At 57.3% G+C, this 17,513-nt stretch overlaps 2 protein-coding genes across 2 annotated transcripts in view; both read right to left on the bottom strand.

Annotated features, from left to right (window-relative positions):
- Positions 1 to 1,018: 1,018 nt before the first annotated feature.
- Positions 1,019 to 4,506, bottom strand: PHLDA3 (pleckstrin homology like domain family A member 3). Its single transcript, XM_077839586.1, has 2 exons — positions 3,996 to 4,506; positions 1,019 to 2,256 (listed from the first exon to the last, which is right to left on the bottom strand). The coding sequence occupies exons 1-2, from the start codon at positions 4,504 to 4,506 to the stop codon at positions 2,132 to 2,134; spliced, it is 636 nt and encodes a 211-aa protein (XP_077695712.1). The 3' UTR covers positions 1,019 to 2,131.
- Positions 4,507 to 10,742: 6,236 nt separating this feature from the next.
- CSRP1 (cysteine and glycine rich protein 1) overlaps positions 10,743 to 17,513 on the bottom strand; it is a 40,677-nt gene continuing 33,906 nt past the window's right edge. The window contains exons 4-6 of the mRNA XM_077839360.1: positions 17,060 to 17,189; positions 13,920 to 14,013; positions 10,743 to 12,402 (exon numbers count right to left, since the gene is read on the bottom strand). Coding sequence (XP_077695486.1) covers positions 12,326 to 12,402; positions 13,920 to 14,013; positions 17,060 to 17,189 — 301 coding nt within the window. The 3' untranslated portion in view covers positions 10,743 to 12,325. The remainder of the gene's footprint in view (positions 12,403 to 13,919; positions 14,014 to 17,059; positions 17,190 to 17,513) is intronic.

The following is a 17,513-nucleotide window of genomic DNA, read 5'->3' as shown; positions in this document are numbered from 1 at the left end:
CTAACACCAGGGGGCGATGGGCTGAGAGTGGGCCCTGGCTGGCTCCCTGCCCCTCTGCCCAGCACTAGCCCTTCCTGTTGGCGCTGCTGCTGTGTTTTCTAAGCTGTTTGCCACCTCTCAGGTCTTTGAGACTCTCCCTTGATTTTAATCTCAGGCTCCCAGGCTTCATCTGAGAATTCCTCCTTCCCCCTGGCAGTCCATCAGCCCAGGCCACCGTGCAATGCCAGGGCAGTGCAAGCTGTGGAAGCTAGAGAGACCAGCTGGGCCTGTCTGTGACCTGCAGCCCCCTTTGCATTCATCACAGCCCAGGCCTGTCTCTGATGTAGCACATGGGACAATCCATGGGACTCCTTGCTGTGGTGTACTGGAAACTGGTTACAAAGAACAAGCCATCACTTTAAGCTTGAGGGATTTCCTTGTCCTGCTTGGAGGCTAGGGGCCTCAGAGGGAAGCTGCGTGATCTGCATCAGTCAGCAGCTGGCCAGCCTGGAGAGAAGCAGCCTAGAAAATGGTGGGATGAGGTGTGTCTCTCTGCTTTGTCTCTCTGGTTTACCACGATGAATTCTCAGAAACGAAGGCGTGGGCCGGTGCAACCTTCCAGCAAGAGTGTTTGTGTTTTTACCTCACTTGTGTGTGTGCGAGCCGTGAAACAGAACACTTCCAGTGCTCCTCTTCAGATTGTTACACCTCTACTTCAAATGTTTCATCTCAATCCCCAGTGGTCATCTTTAATCTCATAAAAAATCCTTTACAAGGAGCATTCAGGACATGGCTGCTTTGGGCTGTCAATTGGTTCCCTTCCTTCTTTGGGGCCACCCCCCCCCGCCCAACAAATGATCACAGCAGAGGAGGAAGGATAACATTTACATCCCTGTAACGTTTATTGGTCCCTGTCACAAAATTACCACTCAGCTTGGCCTTCGCATGGAGGCCCAGGATGGGCACAGCAGGGTGCAAAACCGGGGCTGGGGCAGATCTGTGGGGTGGGGGGAGCCCAGGGCCGGAAAAGCAGAGGGCTGCAGGTCAGGATTGAGGGGCATTGGCAGAGCTGTATGTGGGGGAGCCCCCGGCTGGAATAGCAGGGGGCTGCGAATCAGGACTGAGGGGCATCGGCAGATCTGTGCACAGGGGGAACTGCCCCGACCCCAACAAGGTGAAGATGCAAACCAGGAAGCAGCAGAGTGCGGAATGGGCACCGTCTGATGACCAAAGCGTTCCAGACACAAACCACCCGTTGCTGTCGGTGGCCCAGGTGCCCGCATTGTCGATTGTCCCGACACACCAACAGCAGTGACTCCCCATCCTGGCAGGGGAGCCGGTCTGACCCAGTGGGGCAGGGCATCCGAGCGCTTGCACCATCTGTTACCAAGGGAGGAATTCATTCAGGGCCATCCTCACAACCCCTCTGTCCAAACAGGTCACCGGCCGAGACAGGCTCACGCCTTCTCGCTGAAGCCTGTCATCACACAGGTCCCAGCCAAACTGGGGAGCGGCACCACACAATCACTCTGCTCAGGAACCCACCCCCACCTACACCCTGGCATCCCACCAGGCTAATTCTCTGGATGCTGAAATTTTGCATCTTCAGCTTGGATCGCCAGCTACTCCAGTCCGCAGGATCAGTCTAAGGAGAAGAGACATAGGGCAGCTGACTTCCAGTTCATCACGGCCCCAGCCGGCTCAGCTACGGGGCAGCTTGTCACCACGAGATGGAAGAGATGCTCCTCTGGATCACGAAGATGCCTGGCTGAGCCTGGGCAGCAGAGACATGGCGGGTCCAGCGTGCGGGATGGGCTCCCCGGCCCACTGGCACAGTCGAGTCCCTTCTGGTGTCCAGCCAGCAGCAGGCTGATGAGGCGTGAAACAATCTTGCTTTGGTTCTTGCTGTCATCCTGGGCTTTTATCCCGCTGGGTGCTCCTCTTCCTACCTCTCCAGCAGGCCCTTGACTGGACCAGTGGGCCCCAGATCCCTGGGCCAAGCTATACGGAGCGCTTGGAGACTGGTGCAGCAGCCTATGGCTCAGCAGGGACAGGGGGAGGTTCGCAGCAGCTAGTGGCAGATGTGGTCCAGGCTCATCGGGCCTTTGGTGCTGAAACGCCTGCTGTCCCTCTCAAAGCCAGGGCCCTGCTTTCACTCACAGCCAGGGACTCCGTTTTCCTCACCAGCGAGCGAGCGCCCCTCCAGCATCCCCGTCCTTTCCTTGTGTCCCTCCAGGTCTGTGGCCTGGCCGCTTGGGGCTGTGTCGTACTGGATTGCTGCCAAACGGAATACACCGGTTAGCGAGGGTGGCTGCCCAGTTCAGGGCCAGGGGACTGGCTGGCATGGGCACCTGGGAGCTCATCTGGGCATTGAGGGGCCCAGCTCAGACCTGGGGTAAGTGGGATAGACTCTGGGGAAGTCTATGGGGCATTCCACCTATTTACATCTGGGGGAATCTGGCCCCAGCTTGGGTTTAGGCCAGAGGAATATGCTGAGAGGGGCGCACACAGGGTTGTGGTATAAGCCATGGCTTGCTCCACCCGAGTCAGGACAGATGGAGAGCTCTGACGTACCCTGGGGCTTGGCCAGGCCCAGACCAGGGGGAGAGCAAAGGTGGCTTGAAGCCCCCCACCCTGCCCCAAACACAGGAAGGGAGTAGTGGAGAATTGGGCTCCCAGGCACCCCGCAGGATCGAGCCCTGCTTTGGGGCTGTGGGAGCAAAGAAGAGCCCCGTGGGTGTTTTCCAGCTTGAGAGCTCCAAGTTTCACAGCAGCAGTGTTGTGGTCACCACAGCCACCCCGAGGGCCAGGGCATGCTGGGAGGGGACCTCTCCCATCGTGTGGATGCTGTCACTAGCCTGGGCGGGGGCGGGGAGCTTGCCCCACTCACCGTGCAGAAGGATCAGCCCTCCCAGCTCCAATCCCGCACAGAAGCGGTGCCAAGTGCCTGAGCAGCACCCTGGAAATCAGCCAGGGGCTTGGCGGACGTGCTGGAGGGGGGTCTAGGAGCCAGGGCTGGCTGCTTCCCATCCAACTCCCTCTCCCCCACACTCCAAGCCACCACAGCGCTCAGGGCTGCTCCAGGCATGGGGATCTGCAGCTGCCCCAGCACCTGCCCAGGTTGGAGCATGCCCAGGAGGCCGGCAGCGGGACCTGGCACATTGTCTCCAAGGCAGGGGGCGGGGGTTAGGGCACTGGCAACCCAGTTCTGAAACACCCGGGCTTGCCAGCTGGGATCCCATGTCAGCAGCACTAGGGCAAGGAAGGCAGGGTCCTGTAGCGGGGCTCTGGCACACGGAGAGAAGTGACTGCCTGGGGCCTGCACCCGCGGGTGAAGCGGAGTCTGCTCGTGCAGCAAGGGGGTTCATCAGCCCATGGCCAGGTTCCAGGCAAAGGCTACGGAAACCCTGTCCTGGCACTCAGTGGAGACACGATCTATGCCTGGCCCCCTCCCACCCCACTCCTTTCCCCTCCCGCCAGGCCAGAGAGAGGAACTGAAATTCTTCCCCACCCAGTCCCAGAAACAGCAGCTCAAGGGCCCTTGCGGGAGGCTAACCCCCGACTGGCACAGGGTAAATACATGCAGCACCCAGCCCGGCACCCACAGCTCCCTCTGAAATCCCGGAGAGTTGGGGGCATGCCGGGAAATCAGGCGATAGGCCCCGCAATGAAAACACGGCGGGATAAGAGGGGCCTGGAGACGGAGGGCTGGGATGGCTCTGGGAAGGGCAAGGGGGCCTGGCACATCACCCTTGGCGTGGGCAGGGTAACACCCTGCACCAGCAGAGGGGGAAGGCAAGACTCAGCGGAGACCTCCCTGGCTGAGCCGAAGGAGTGACCCCTTGGGCTGGTAGCAGCGGAAAGTTGTTATCCTCCAGGGGCCCAGCTCTAGGGAAGTTCGCTGCCTCGGGGACATGAGCCAGTTCCAAAGCAAGGAGCCGAGAGCTGAGCCCCGGATTCACCCCGCCGCCCGGATCACTCTCCCCGGCTGCCGCGCCGCCCGGCCCCAGGCTCACCCGCCCCGCCGCCGCGCCGGGCCCGCACGCTCTGCATGGCCCGGCGGTTCTGGAACCGCACCAGCCCCAGCCCGATCTCCGCGCTCCAGCCGGGCTCCTCCCGCGGGCCGCGGAAGTCGATCTCGCCGCCGCCCTCGGTCACCACGGTGAAGTAGACGTGCCGCCGCTTCCACTCCACGCACTCCACCGCCCGCATGCGGGCGAAGCCCAGCTCCTTGCCGCGGGAGCCGCCGGGCTCGAAGAGCCGCAGCCCCTCCTCGGTCAGCAGGCAGCGCTTCCTCTTCCAGCGCTGCAGCAGCCCCCCGCTGCGCTTCTCCAGCACCCCCTCCTTCAGCACCTGCGAGGGGGCCACGGCCGCCGGGCCGGCCCCCGCCGGGGCATCCCCGGGAGCCCGGCTCCCCGGCGCCGGCTGGGCACCAGAGCCGCGGCTCAGCCCTGGCCCCGCGCTGCCCTGCCCGGGACGTGTCGCCGCACGCCCAGGCTCTCCTGCCTCCCCGCTTCCCGCTTGCATGTTCCCCTGCGCAGCCTGGCCCCACGCCCCTCCTGCCTGACGGGCACCCTTCCCAGCCGAGCGCGGGCCGGGCCAGGCTGGGGGCGGCCTCGGCGCGCAGCTGGGACTCATTCACAAATGGGCACACGCGCGGCCGGGGAGGGAGAGGATCCCTGCGGAGCAGCCCCGGTTCCACCCCTGGGCTTTCCTGGCTGCCGGAGCCCCGGGGTGAGGGGGAGGGTTAGTGGTTTGCAGGGCTGATGTGCCGGTTTGAGGCCTGAATCACTGGCAGGAGGGCAGCGTAAATCCACCCTTTGCTCAGCAGCAACCTGAGCCGGGGAGTGGAGCTGTTTGCACAGCAAGGGTGCCAGGCGAGGGTCTGAGTCATTCGCATGGCAGCCGGGCCAGGTGGGGTCTGAGTCCTGTGTGTGGCAGCCGGGCCAGGTGGGGGTTTGCCCCCTCTTTATGACCATGCCTCAGAGGCCTGGCGCACCCAGCCTCTGCCACGCCCTGGAGGATGAACCCCAGCAGGAGGCAGGCCCAGTGGCCCCAGATACGAACAACCTAGGGGGGTTGCGTGCAGCTTTGCCGACCCCCACACATTGGCTTGATCAGTTGCTTCACATATGCACATCCCCACAAAGGGGCTCCCTCTTGTCTCCTGGGCCTTGCTATGGTCTGGTGCTTCCCTCTGGCTTTGTGAGTGGGTGGGTGGGTGGGTGAGGGGGCTGGGTTTGAAACCAGACCCTTCAGCATTACAACTCAGGCCTTTGCCACTTGAGCTAAAAGGGTAACTCTTGTAGCTGACGGCAGTAGTAGGCTGTCATCCTCTAAAAGCACAGACACTAGACAGGGCTCGTAGCAGTGGAAAGGCAAGATGACAGGCTTGGTGGAATGGTCTGTGAGGCAAGCAGCCAGCATCACGTGCTTGGGGGGTAGAGAAACCAGGGCAAATCCCCCACTGACAGGGACAGGATGTGAGATCAGGGCCATGTGGTATAAAGATGTCACCACCCCTTCCAGTGTTGTCAGCAGGGTCTGAATCCAGGACCTTCAGCACTAAACCCACCAGCCTTTCTTGCTTGAGCTAAAGAAGCAGAGAGCTGGGCAGGCAGCAGAAGGCGGCTCTTAGCCAGATTAGCTGCCAGAGGGGGACAAATGCCCACACTGTGCTCTTGGGTTGGCAGGAATTAGTTGGGGAGGTGCCCACATGCTGTCTGTGTTCCAAGGTCCAGGGCCGCAGGTGGGAGGATGCCCCTGGCCAGGGCTGAGGAGAGCTGGGCTGGCTGCCACACGAATGGCTCAGACCCCCACCCACCCCGGCCCGGCTGCCATTTGAATGGCACTGGGAGAGCAGCGGGCACCTGCAAAGCCTCCAGCTGCTCCCTTCATCCTAGCGATGGTGCTGCCCAGGGGAGAGGAGCGCAGGTACTGTTGGAAAGAACCTCCCTGAATGCAGCCGGCAGCCACTGATCACCCACATTTCTCAGCCATCCGCAGCCCCAGGGCAGCTGCTGGATATGGCCAGAGCTGCGAGTCTGTGGTAAGAATGAGACACGGCTAATTACTCCTTATTAAAAGGGCTGGGGCAGCAAATCCCAGCGGAAGCTGTACCCAGGAACCAGTTAATGATTCCAAGGGCCAATTCCCCCCTGCCTCACATGGGGTAAATCTGGAGTAACCAAAAGCACAAATGGACCTCCTGGGGTTAACTTCAGTCCCACCTACCCTGTACTACATTACAGCCCCCTGCAGGAGTTGAACCCAGGACGCAAGCACACACCTCTCCTACCTGAGCTAAAGGACCATTGGCTGGCAGCGGTAGTAGGTTATTCTCTATGTCAACCAAGAGGGATCCAACCCGCACTTTACAGTTGTGTCCCTGTCCCCTCCGTCCCCCCGCCCCGAGGTTTGATCTTGCAGCATAGACTGGATCAAACCAAGCCCCTGACCCAGCCTATAAGCCAAGGTTGCAGGAAGAACCAGGCACAGGGCACTGCATGACTGACCAGGGTTCAACCATGTTGGGGGCTGTTGCATAGAACATTTCTACAGTGTCAACAGGACCTTCCTTGGCAGGTACCTTGCTGCTAGATTTGGGGGCTGCAGCAAGGAGCTGGCGCATGACGGAGCTGCATGTGGGCAGCCCAGAGTCCTCGAGGTCATGAGAAGTAGCAACGAAGCAACTGCAACTTGGGAAAACCCAGGTGCTTGTAAGGGTCGGATTGCGGTTTTATGGTCTGTTCCCTGCTCCACAGGCCAGGTCAGGGTTAGCAGGGGGACAGACCGCACCTCCTGCACTCTTTGACAACGCCAGAGCATCACATCCTGGTGCTGACTCATGACAGCATGCCGACATGAGCTGCAGCCAGAGCCTCTTCCTTCCCAAATCTGTCTAGCCCTGGGCCTCAAATTCCCCTCTCCTGGCCTGCAACACAATCACCCCTTATGGGAACAGAAGGGAGCAGGGCCCTTCTCTGCAATGACTCCACAGTGCCACCTGGTGTCAGAGACCTGCAACTGTCCCATTGTCACCGTTTCCGCACCCCCACCCCCCAGCCCAGTCCGCTGGCACATTTACGTGCAAGGAAATCCAGGGAGCACGCTGTGTGTGTGATTTGGAATTGGGCTATGGCCACCTTTGACTCTTCCAGAACTGTAGCTGCCATGCATCCATGCCATGCTCTCAGTAACGCTTCCTCTGCCCTGCAATGGGTTAAGAGGCGAGACTCCCGGGCTGTGAGGTCACCCGGCCATAGCATGGTGTCACCATGGTGCGATGTCCCAGCGCAGTGAGCTCATGGCACGGTTGGGAGATGTCACTGGGCTGTCAGGTCAGCCCATGGCGGCCCTCGGCCCTCCCACGGCCATAATGAAATGCAGCAAAGAAGAGAGAGAAAGAAAAAGGAGGAAAGAGAAGTGACCCCCGCTAGAAGGGAGAGAAAGAGGAGGAAGGAGATGATATAAAAGAAAGCAATGAAAACCCAGATATAAAACCACAGCCCCGACTGCTGCTGGGCAGGGTGTATTAGAGAGAGATCGTAGCCCATTGGCCTACCGTGAATGTTCTCTCTGGAGAGATCAGATCGGACAATAAGAACGGCCACACTGGGTTGGACCAATTGTCCATCTAGCCCAGTGTCCTGCCTTCCAACGGTGGCCAGCGCCAGGTGCTTCAGAGGGAATGAACAGAAGAGGGCAATTCTTAAGTGAGCCATCCCCTGTTGTCCAGTCCCAGCTTCTGGCAGGCAGCAGTTTAGGGACACCCAGAGCGTGGGGTCCTGTAGACATGGTGCCACAACCCACCCGCACAAAAGCAATGCCTGAGACAGTGGCAGCATCACTCTGCTTCACTGCTGCCGCCGTGCCTCGTGGCAACGCCCCTCTGATTTGCAGGGCAAACCAGCAAAGGAAGGAGGGTGTTTTGGGGGGAGGATCCCCAGTTAGGTTAGCCTGGCTTTGCATGCCGGGGAGCCAGGACTGCACAGGGAACCAAGAGCACAGCCCTGAGAGAGGACATGGTCTCTCGGAGGCAGTGACTGCAGAGGTCTCGCCCAGTGCGGGGATAATACAGCAAACGTCTCCGTTGGCCTTAACGCTTGCATAGCCCCCCATCGCCTTGGGCTCCATGCACGGAGATAACAGTGTACATGGGCCAAACCAACCCCAACCAGCCCCGGCCCAGCCTGTGAAACCTGCCAGCGTTTGTGCTGAATCAGGCTCATGTGTTTATCTTGCCCCCAGCATAGAAGCATCTGGGCACCTCAGAGCCTGTAATGCATTTACCATTGTGTGCCCTTGCGGGGTATTAGCTCCATTGTACAGCTGGGGGACTGAGGCAGAGCAAGGCTAAGGGACGTGCCCCAGCTCATGCAAAGCAGGGCCTTGAACCCAGGTCTCCCCAGTCCCATGCTAACACACTAACAACTGGGGCAACCTTCCTACCTAAGGGGGGGGAAAAGCTTGCTTCAAACAGACACGTGCCAGACTCTTAAGTGACCTCCCCATTACAGCTGGCTGGAAAACGCCACTTCCCTTTCACAGAAAACATCAGCGCTGGGGATTTGGTTTTGTTCTGCCCTGAGAGGAAACCAAGACCTTTTAAAAAAGCCAATAGCCCAGGGGTTAGGGCCCTCATCTGGGATGTAGGGGACCTACTCTGCCTGATTCAACCCAGTGCTCCCAGGTGATGGCCCTAGCTACTGGCTATTTTGGGTCATTTGGCCTCTCTCTACCCATCCCCCTCAAAATTCCACCTGCACCTGAGAAACCTTCTGATCCAGATGCATTCCGTGGGAAAATTCCCAGCCCCTCCCCTCCCTATCTAATGGCTGGGACCCTGGAGCCCCTCCTGGTATCTCAGCCTGCAGTGCCCAGGAGTCTGCCAGCAGAGGGCACAGACACTCACCCAACTCTGCTGGGTTCAGATTCTGAATTGCCCCAGCCCTTCCCTTCCCAAGGAGCAGCCGAGCGGAGCCAGTCCCTTAACACCGCAGTCCTGCTGCCAGCGGGTATAGGGACAACTTCCCATCATTGTCATGGAGCCAGTGATCAGAGCTCAGATCAATCTGCCCCAGTTGTGCCAGGGTAACTGAAGGGCACGGTAGATTGGACATCACCCCCAGCCTTGTGCTTTACCAAGTCCTATCATCAGGGCCCAGCATACCCTGCCCCTTGGTGGTGGCTGGGGATTTGGCAAAGAAACCAATACCATTTACCACAAAAAGGTCTCTGGATCCCTATGGGTCCAGCTAGGAGCCAAACCTTTGGCCTAAAGCCCCACAGAGGTGTTACAACTGTTCCCCACCCCCACCCCCATTCTGAAAGTGCCCCTTGCTCCTGGCCTGCAGGGCCCCACCCCCCCTTTCAGTTCTGAGCCACACACAGCCCTGGACCTCAATCCTGACCTGCAGCGCCCTGCGATTCCAGCCCTGGGCTCCCCACACAACTGTGTTGCTGCCTCTCAGCCCCGAACTGTGTCTTCCCGTAGCCTCTCTTTAGCATGGAGGGTGCCTAGTAGGTCGAGTATTAGCACACGTCAGCTCTGTCCACCTGTAGATCTTCAACAGTGTCAACACCCCTATGGCGCAGAGGGGGGAGCTGGGCTTTAGACAGATCCCTTGGGGGCAAATGAGACCCACTCAGCCTTGTTCTCAGCAGTGTCCTCGCTGTGGTCTGACAGCAGGGGCAGTTGTCCCCCGTAGGGCACTGACCTCCGCACCACAAACAGCTGGGCCCTCCTGCTGCACAACCAGGCAGGCCGAGAGAGACTTCTGGCTGTTACTGAGGCGTCCCTGCTCCATGCGAGGAGAGCACGCTCTGTCCCTAGCCAGGCTCCGGCGCCATTAGGGAGACAAGCTGCGAGGTGGGGCCTGGCTGCACAGCTGCGGTGAGAGCCCCTGCCCAGACAGAGCCTCCCCACGGAGTGCTCTTATGCCAGAGCGGTGATGGAAAGAGCTCCTGGGAACCAGGCGAAGATGGTGAATGAAGGATCCAGACCCCTGGAGCCCCCTCGGGGGCAGCAGCTCCAGCCTGGGGTCCTTACCCACACTGCAGCGCTTGGGGACTTGTCCATTTGTGAGCGAAGTTAATGAGGGTTAACCAGGTAGCTCTGCTCTTACAGCCCAGGCCTGACTCAGAGTCGCACCTGCCCTGGGCTCAGATGGCCACTGACTGGGCATCGGGGGGGTGGAGAAATCGGGGCCCTGGGGTGAGATTAAACTCATGCCACTTGTGACCCGACTAGTTAATACAGTGTAACCTACCTTAGCAGAGCATATGGCCTGTGTTTCCCATAGGCTGCTCCTAGAAGAGTCTAATACTGCTTCCAGCCAGGGCAGGGGTGGGGCCGGGGGCGAGCCTCCCCAGCCAGGAGCTCAAGGGCTGGGCAGGATGGTCCCGCGGGCCGTAGTTGGCCCACCTCTGAGCTACAGTTAGCTGCTTAAAGAAAAACGAGGAGTTGTGGCACCTTAGAGACTAACAAATTTATTTGAGCATGAGCTTTCGTGAGCTACGGCTCACTTCATCGGATGCATGCAGTGGAAATAGCTGCTTGTAACACTGACGGTCCCAGGTTCAAATGCTGCTGATGACACAAGCAGTGGGGTAATGAAGTAGTTTTGATCCAGGTCTCTAAAGGAAGCAGCCAGTTCCCTTCCTACAGAGTCAGTTTCACATGAAGCCAAAGAAGGCATTCTCCTCTCATGTGGCGAATCACTCCTCTTATTGCTAGGGAAAGAAGAGACTGAACAAGAGCCTCATGCTCAGAGCTTTATTGAATACATAATTTTGCTTGAACGCAATCCTTGCACATGGCACATACCGTAGAAATATTGCAACATAATGTTTCTCCCGCACTGTGGAAAAGGTCTGTGGAGTCCTTGACATCCCTGCTTCAGGAGGAAACAGGAGAAATGTTTGTGAGCTGTGAGCTTTGCTCAGGTAACACCCTGAAGGGAGGGAATGATGCCAAGTGAATTAGTGAAGTTTTAGGTATAAACCCAAAGAACGCTCCGTGTGATCCCATGTTCTAGTATTCCTTGGTCAGTTTTTGCATCTTTCTATTCTGCTCAAGGCGTCAGATGGCATCTGAGCCCATGAAAGCAAAGGCGCACCTGAAGCCCCCCAAGGAGAATGGTACCAGGGCACATTTGTCTGTTTATATAGCACCGTAACCGAGGACAAAACTGGCCCGTTTTTTTTTAAAAACATACAAACATTCCCCAACAGAGTTTGCAACCCAAACACGGTGGCATCAACTATGAAACAAGCACGAAACTGATATCAGTGTTCAAGCTGAGCGAAACACAAAACAGTGGCACAAACAGTGAAAAACAAGTTGGCTTTTTTCCACGCTCTTGGGTTAATAGGCTAAGGTGCTGTTAGTAACGCGGGAAGAGAAATCTCAGCCAAATGTGTCCAAGTTAGCCAGTGACGCTGGGCATCGGTTTTTAGGAACACCATACCAGGCAGCTTGGGGCTGGAGTTTCAGACGTGCCAAGTACCCATTTGAAGTCAGTGGGAGCTGCAGTGGTTCTGAAAGAGATCAGGACCCTGTTGGCTCCCCAAAACCGAGGCAATCTGAGTCAGTGGCCACTTCTGAAAGCACACTAGTTTTAGAACCAGGGTATAACTTCACATCGCTCTATTGAAGTCAATGGAACTATGCCGATGTATGCCACTGGGGAGCTGGCCAGTGATTTATATTGGACTGTCCCTCCAATTAGTATTTTAAATACAATACACTATTAAAAAAATATTCTCCTCTCCCTCGTCTGTATCTCTCACTCACATCAGTCACTGGATCTCTGTCTCCCTCTATCTCCAGAGGAACAATAACCCACCCACAAGCCCCAATCATTTGCCAGCTTTGATTTTTTTTTTACATCTATGAACAATCGAGTAAGGCTTGTTACACTCCTCTGACGTCCCAGTGGATGGCTGCATTCAGAGCCTCAGAGGATCTAGATAAGCATCCAGGTTTCACAGGTGAGCCTACCACCTACAAAGTGAGGCGCCCCAGCTGAGTGGAAAGTTCTCTGCATGTGTGTGAGCGGGTGTCAAGGCCATTTGGCCTATGCTGCTCAATCCTGAGCCAAAGCCCACGGCTGTCAACAGGAAGATTCCCGATTCGTTCGGTGAGCTTTGGATCAGGAAACCAGCAGGTAAGTGGGTGGTGGTCTAGTTAGAATAAGCAGGAGTTTATTGACAGAAGCACTGGCAGGAAGTGGGGAAGGATCGGGCTGCCTTGATCCACGTTTGAAGGTCAGTCTGGATGAGCTTGGTATCGGCGAAGCGCTCAGCACTGCAGGGGAGAGGCAGAGGAGCCAATCCTGACAGCTCACTCGGAGTGGATGAGAGCACCGGCTCCCTGCCCAAAGCCAAACCCCTTGGGCCCAAAGTTCTTAGCGTAGCATCCTGCGGGAGGGGAGAAGCCATGAGTGATGACGACACAGGGAAGGGAGGGGTGCCAGCCACAGGGGACATAGGGATGCGGGGGAGGTGGTTTTACGGTGTGGGGTCAGTGCTGAAATAGGCTTGTTCCCAGAGTTCAGATTAGGCCCCATCTCTCAGGCAGGCAGAAACAGGGTGAAGAAACAAGCACATGGGGAGTGGTTAACACCTTTCATCAGAGGATCTCAAAGCCCTTTATGAATGAGGGCCACTGTCGTTACCCCCAATAGGGAAACTGAGGCACAAAGAGGGGGAACGGACTTGCCCAAGGTCACGCTGCAATGTCAGTGACAGAGCTGGGAGTAGAACCCAGGTGTCCTGGCTCCCAGCCTGGTTCCCTATCCACTGCAACTCTCCTCCAGCCTGCAGATAGGTGCCCTTGTTAGCTGGCTGCCAGGGGAGGGGGTTTAAAGTTTATCCTGGGTTAATTTCTCACCTCTACTGCTAGATGTGGACAAGTGTTCCCAACCAAGCCCCAGAGATCAGGCTCACATGGAACTCTCTCCCTTCTCCTAGATCCCACCCACACACTGGCCCTCATCCAGTGACAACCCCCCAGATTCACTGTCAGTAAGCCCTGGGCAGAGCTCACAGGATAATCAGGGATGGCAGAGTCTCTGGTTTCTGGCAGAGAGTTTGGTGCAATGAAAGGTGTGCGATCATCCGCTCCGGAAATCAACCGGAAGGGACACAAACCCAGGCAGTGGCAGGGGGGGCTCCCCTGCACAGAGCTGGGGCCACACACAGCCAGTCATGCCTGGGCAACCCAGGGGTCAGCTCCAGCACTTTGGGAGCAGCTGCAAGGGAGCCTGGCTTTCCCCTGGGGAGGGTTATGGGGGGGGGGGAAGAGGATGTGGTGGCAACAGCCTCATGGGCAGGAAGAGTAAATGAAGGCACTGATGCCCTTGCCCCCCTGGGGCTACTAGGGCAGGCAGGGTGGGCACTGCCCACCTCTTTCAAAAGCAGAAGCATCAGGGGTTTTACAGACTCCCATTGCAAGACACTGACATGTTAGAGTCACTTGGCCCTTCCAGAGGCCCCCAGCTGCCCCCACAAACCTAGACCAGCCTGGCTATGGCCCAGGTGGAGCAGGGGGAGGTCATTTGTAGGTGCTAGATGTGGCGAGACCCAGTGGTTCTCCAGCCTGTGTGGCTGGCACGGCATTAACCCACAAGCACCCACAAGGCCACTAGAGCATCCGGGTGCTCGCTGTTGCCATACACGGGGTGCTCCCCAGGCACATCCCTGCTCCTCTGGGGCCATTCGGACCGCTTCCCCGTCCACTCACGTTTCAGCATCAGCTACCCCCCAGGATTTTAGCAGGACATACAATTGTTAGCATCTCCTGTGCTGGTTTGGAGTCAGCAATTACTTCTCCCCGAAGCTGCACACCCGCAATACCCTGTCCCGCACCTTGCTCTGGAGTCCTCTTTCCCCCTGGGCCCTGGGGATGCCAGCACGCCAGGAAGGGGGGTGCTCACCTTTGCAGTAGATCTCCCCTTCTTTGTCAGCCAGCGTGGTGGATTCCAGGCCTTTGCCACAGTTGGCACACCGGAAACAGGCCTTGTGCCACGACTGTGGGGAGAGGAGCAGAGCGCGGTCAGAGGGTGCGGGGCACAGAGCAGGGGGCCGCTCAGGCAGTCCCCCACCGGTAGGGCACCCAGGGCATGTCAGTTCCCTGGCTCTCCCCGGCAGCACCCCCAGGGCCCTGCCCGCAGGGGAAGCTCTCCAGTGAAAAGTGCCTTTTTCCAAGGCCCCGATCACAATCCCATTCTCCCCAGAAGGGGTTCAACCATGCTAGAGCCTGGGTCAGACCAGTCGGACACCGTTAAAATGTGGCTTAATCTCCACAGGACAGTGGATTTACAACGAGTGTGTCTCTGGGGTACCCAGATCCCCCCAGTGTAGCTGTTTCTAGCAGCATAGCTTTGGCTTTACCCTTTCGTAGGCCCTGGCTGGTATCCCCAGTATTACATGGAAGGACTGGCTTTAATCACACTTCCTTTTGTCTGGGCAGGATCCTCCTGCCAACAAACCCCAGTGCCCAGCCCCTCCTTAAAGAGGTTTTAAAGCTTCTGAGCGCAAGTCCCAAATCACAGCCAGAATTTTCCTGGGAAGCAGCATCCGGCCCTAGCCTAGCTCACATATTCCATTCCCCACGTAACACAATGCCCCTCGATAGCTTGTCTGCATCAGGGACTGAACCCAGGACCTCAGCACACAAAGTGGAGACAGAGCCATGCTGGGAGCATGGGCTACCCCTGCACCCATTGGATCAGCTCAGGCAAAGTCACCCATTACCATGGTGAGATGAAACTAACTGGCTCATCAGAAAAGATCCCAGGCGAGTGGGATTTCGGAGGCTGTTCTAATCCAGATCTCAACCAGGCATGCATGAAACATGCTCCTTTAACCTTGTTTCCAAACTACCAGCCACCCACAGTTTAGGATTTGCCCCTGTAAAGAATTAACTCCTAAACATTAGGCTGCTGTTGATCAACAAAACTCCTCTGAAGTCAGCCCAGCTGTGGCGATTCGATTTGCATCCCCTAGGGATCTGGCGAGAGCCCTGGCTCTGTATTCTAGAGATGAACGCACCCTAAAGCACTAGAATCAGAACAGAGCATCAATGAAAGTTACATCCCGATGTTGAGACCAAAGGCACCAGGCTGACTTTTAAAATTCGGGCTCTCCCAGCTGCTCCCAGAATTCCTAATGCATAAATCAATGGAGCTGCAAATAGTGAGAGCTGCTGACACAGGAGTTCAAAAAAACCAAAACAAAACAAAAAAAAAAACCCGGCTTTGAAAACATGGAACCTTCTTTGGGAAAATAAGATGTGGACTTGGGGTAGAGGCAGGAGGCGGAGACAACAGGCTGAATTATGACACCAGCAGAAGAACGATCAGTACATTTTAAGACACACACACTGGTATCCTCTCTGAGTTTGTTTAGACACAGCAACATTTCCAGCTTCAGCTACTCAAAGATGTAGAATGGCAAAGTCTCCCACTAAACACTGTGCCCCCATTTTTACTCTAAGGGTCTGTTTTCACTGCAGGATCACAACGGGCTCTTATCTGGGTGTTTTCCCTAACCCCCCTCCCATCCACACACACAAAACCCTCTCACTCAAGTTTAGTGGTTCTTCCAGCCCAGGCTAGCTGGCCCAAGCCTGGTTCCATTTCCGCTCAGGCTGGTAACCCACCCACTTTGCAGTGAGGACACAAAAGGCTACCAGTAGTTCTCAACCTATTTACCATTGCGGGCTGCATCCAATACAGCCTCTATGGCCCTGAGGAGGTCACATGGGCAGCAGCTCTGTGCTGATTGGGACACAAGTGGCCCGTGGGCCACAGGTTGAGAACCACTGGGCTAAACCCACTTGAAAGCCAGTAGCCTTCCGATGCCTTCCCACAATTCCATGTGCCCAGGACAGACAAGTTCTCCCACAATTCACTGGGAGAGACTCAGAGCAGCTCAGCTTGCTGCAGCATGCAGAACCATGGGACATGGCCCCAGTAGTCCAAGCTATGCCCACGAGGATCACAGCCCCAGTGAGGACCCAGTAACATGAGTCAGGCTTTGCAATGTGGCAGCTCACGGCCGGGCGAGGCTAACCTGCCTGCTCAGACTCAGGTGCCAAGCCACCGGGCTAGCTCTGCAGTGAAGACACACCTGTACATGAAGGGTGGCCTGGTGCAGGGAAGGGGCCTTCCCGGACTGTAGAGCCAGTGGGTCAGACTCTGCCTCAGCTACACACATGGGGCTAGGGGCATCGGCAGAACTTTGTCAGGGTCCCAGGGCTGGACTAGCAGTGGGGGCCCCAGGCTGGGACTGAGAGGCATCAGCAGAGCTGTGTACCGAGAGCCCAGGGCTGGACTAGTGGAGGGTGCTGCAGGTCAGGACTGCACAGAGGTCCTGGGGGGCAAGGCAGAGTCTAAGACTGGAATAGCAGGAGATGCTACAGAGGCGTTAGCAGAGCTGTATGTGTTCACAGGGCAAGGCCAGGGGAAGACCCAAAGAGTCTGGATACTTCATCACCCTGCCTTATGCAGGGGCCAGTGCTGGGGGAGAGAGGAACCAGTGGTCTGAAGACTTAGGAAGCCACCGGTTGGGTGAACTGGGCTGTGGAAGCCAGATCCAGCCTTCTAGAGCCTAAGGAGAGAATGCCAACATGGGGGTTTCCTTGCAGAAGACTTGTCTTCCAGCCCAGGGCTGTGATGCACATCATTCTCCTCCCAGGGCATGGGGTGGGGGGTCAGGAGAAGGGACCAGCCATGATCCCCTGGGATCAGGGAGATGGAGAGGACCTGTGGCTACCCCATGCATGCGGTTCTCTGCCACCTGCACGTATCATAAAGACAGAATTTTCAGAAGGGGCCAGCACCACCCTGAGGAGCCAGAGTCTCAAAAAATCTCACAGCACGTTGGGCGCTAGCTGTTCTCTTGAAAATCCAGCCCCATTTGTGGGTGCTGGACCATCTGGCCCACGATAGCATCCGGGCTTGGCCCTGGACCATGAGCCCTAGCTCATGGACCCTTTCAGAGCTCTCAGCCACATGCTGACTCAAGAACCACCACCCTGCAGTCATCTCCCCCCACAGCACTGCTGTCTTACCTTCCCAGCACCAATCACCTTCTCAGCAGCATACACGGCCTTCCTGCAGCGGGGGCAGTCGTCGGCACCACCCACCTTCTGAGCCAACTTGGAGGCATTGGGGTTGTTGGTGGGCTGGTGGGGCTGGCTCCTGTTGGATTCCAGTTAGGGAGAGATTTAGTTACCTGACCTGCATGACTGGGAAGCAGCAGCAGACAGGGGCAGCGGATGAGACGGGGGGCTCCACATTCAGGGAAGAAGAAAAGAGGTCTCTGCTAGGGCCAGATTGTAAGAAGGGCTCAGCACATGGTTCCCGTTGGGGGCTGAGCCCTTCGGAAGCTCTGGGCGTCTACACACTGGGAGAGAAGGGTTAGAACGTTCCCCGCAGGGGGCACACAGTGCAGGCATGCTCCATGGGGGGCCTGCTTCCACTAGTGAAGCACGGCCCTGACGGATCAGGGCGCTACCATGAGAG

This window comes from Eretmochelys imbricata, chromosome 21, assembly GCF_965152235.1.
Source record: "Eretmochelys imbricata isolate rEreImb1 chromosome 21, rEreImb1.hap1, whole genome shotgun sequence".
In the NCBI taxonomy this organism is placed as follows: Eukaryota; Metazoa; Chordata; order Testudines; family Cheloniidae; genus Eretmochelys; species Eretmochelys imbricata.
Note: the sequence above shows the minus strand (reverse complement) of the source record. Positions and strands in the feature narration are given on the sequence as shown.

What these genes read in the sequence shown, in the direction of transcription:
- PHLDA3 (XM_077839586.1), bottom strand. Translation starts at nt 4,506, where the DNA reads ATGCAAGCGGGAAGCGGGGAGGCAGGAGAGCCTGGGCGTGCGGCGACA. An exon ending in CCGGCGCGGCGGCGGGGCGG is followed by an intron (nt 2,257 to 3,995) that starts GTGAGCCTGGGG and finishes TCCGTTTGGCAG; the next exon opens with CAATCCAGTACGACACAGCC.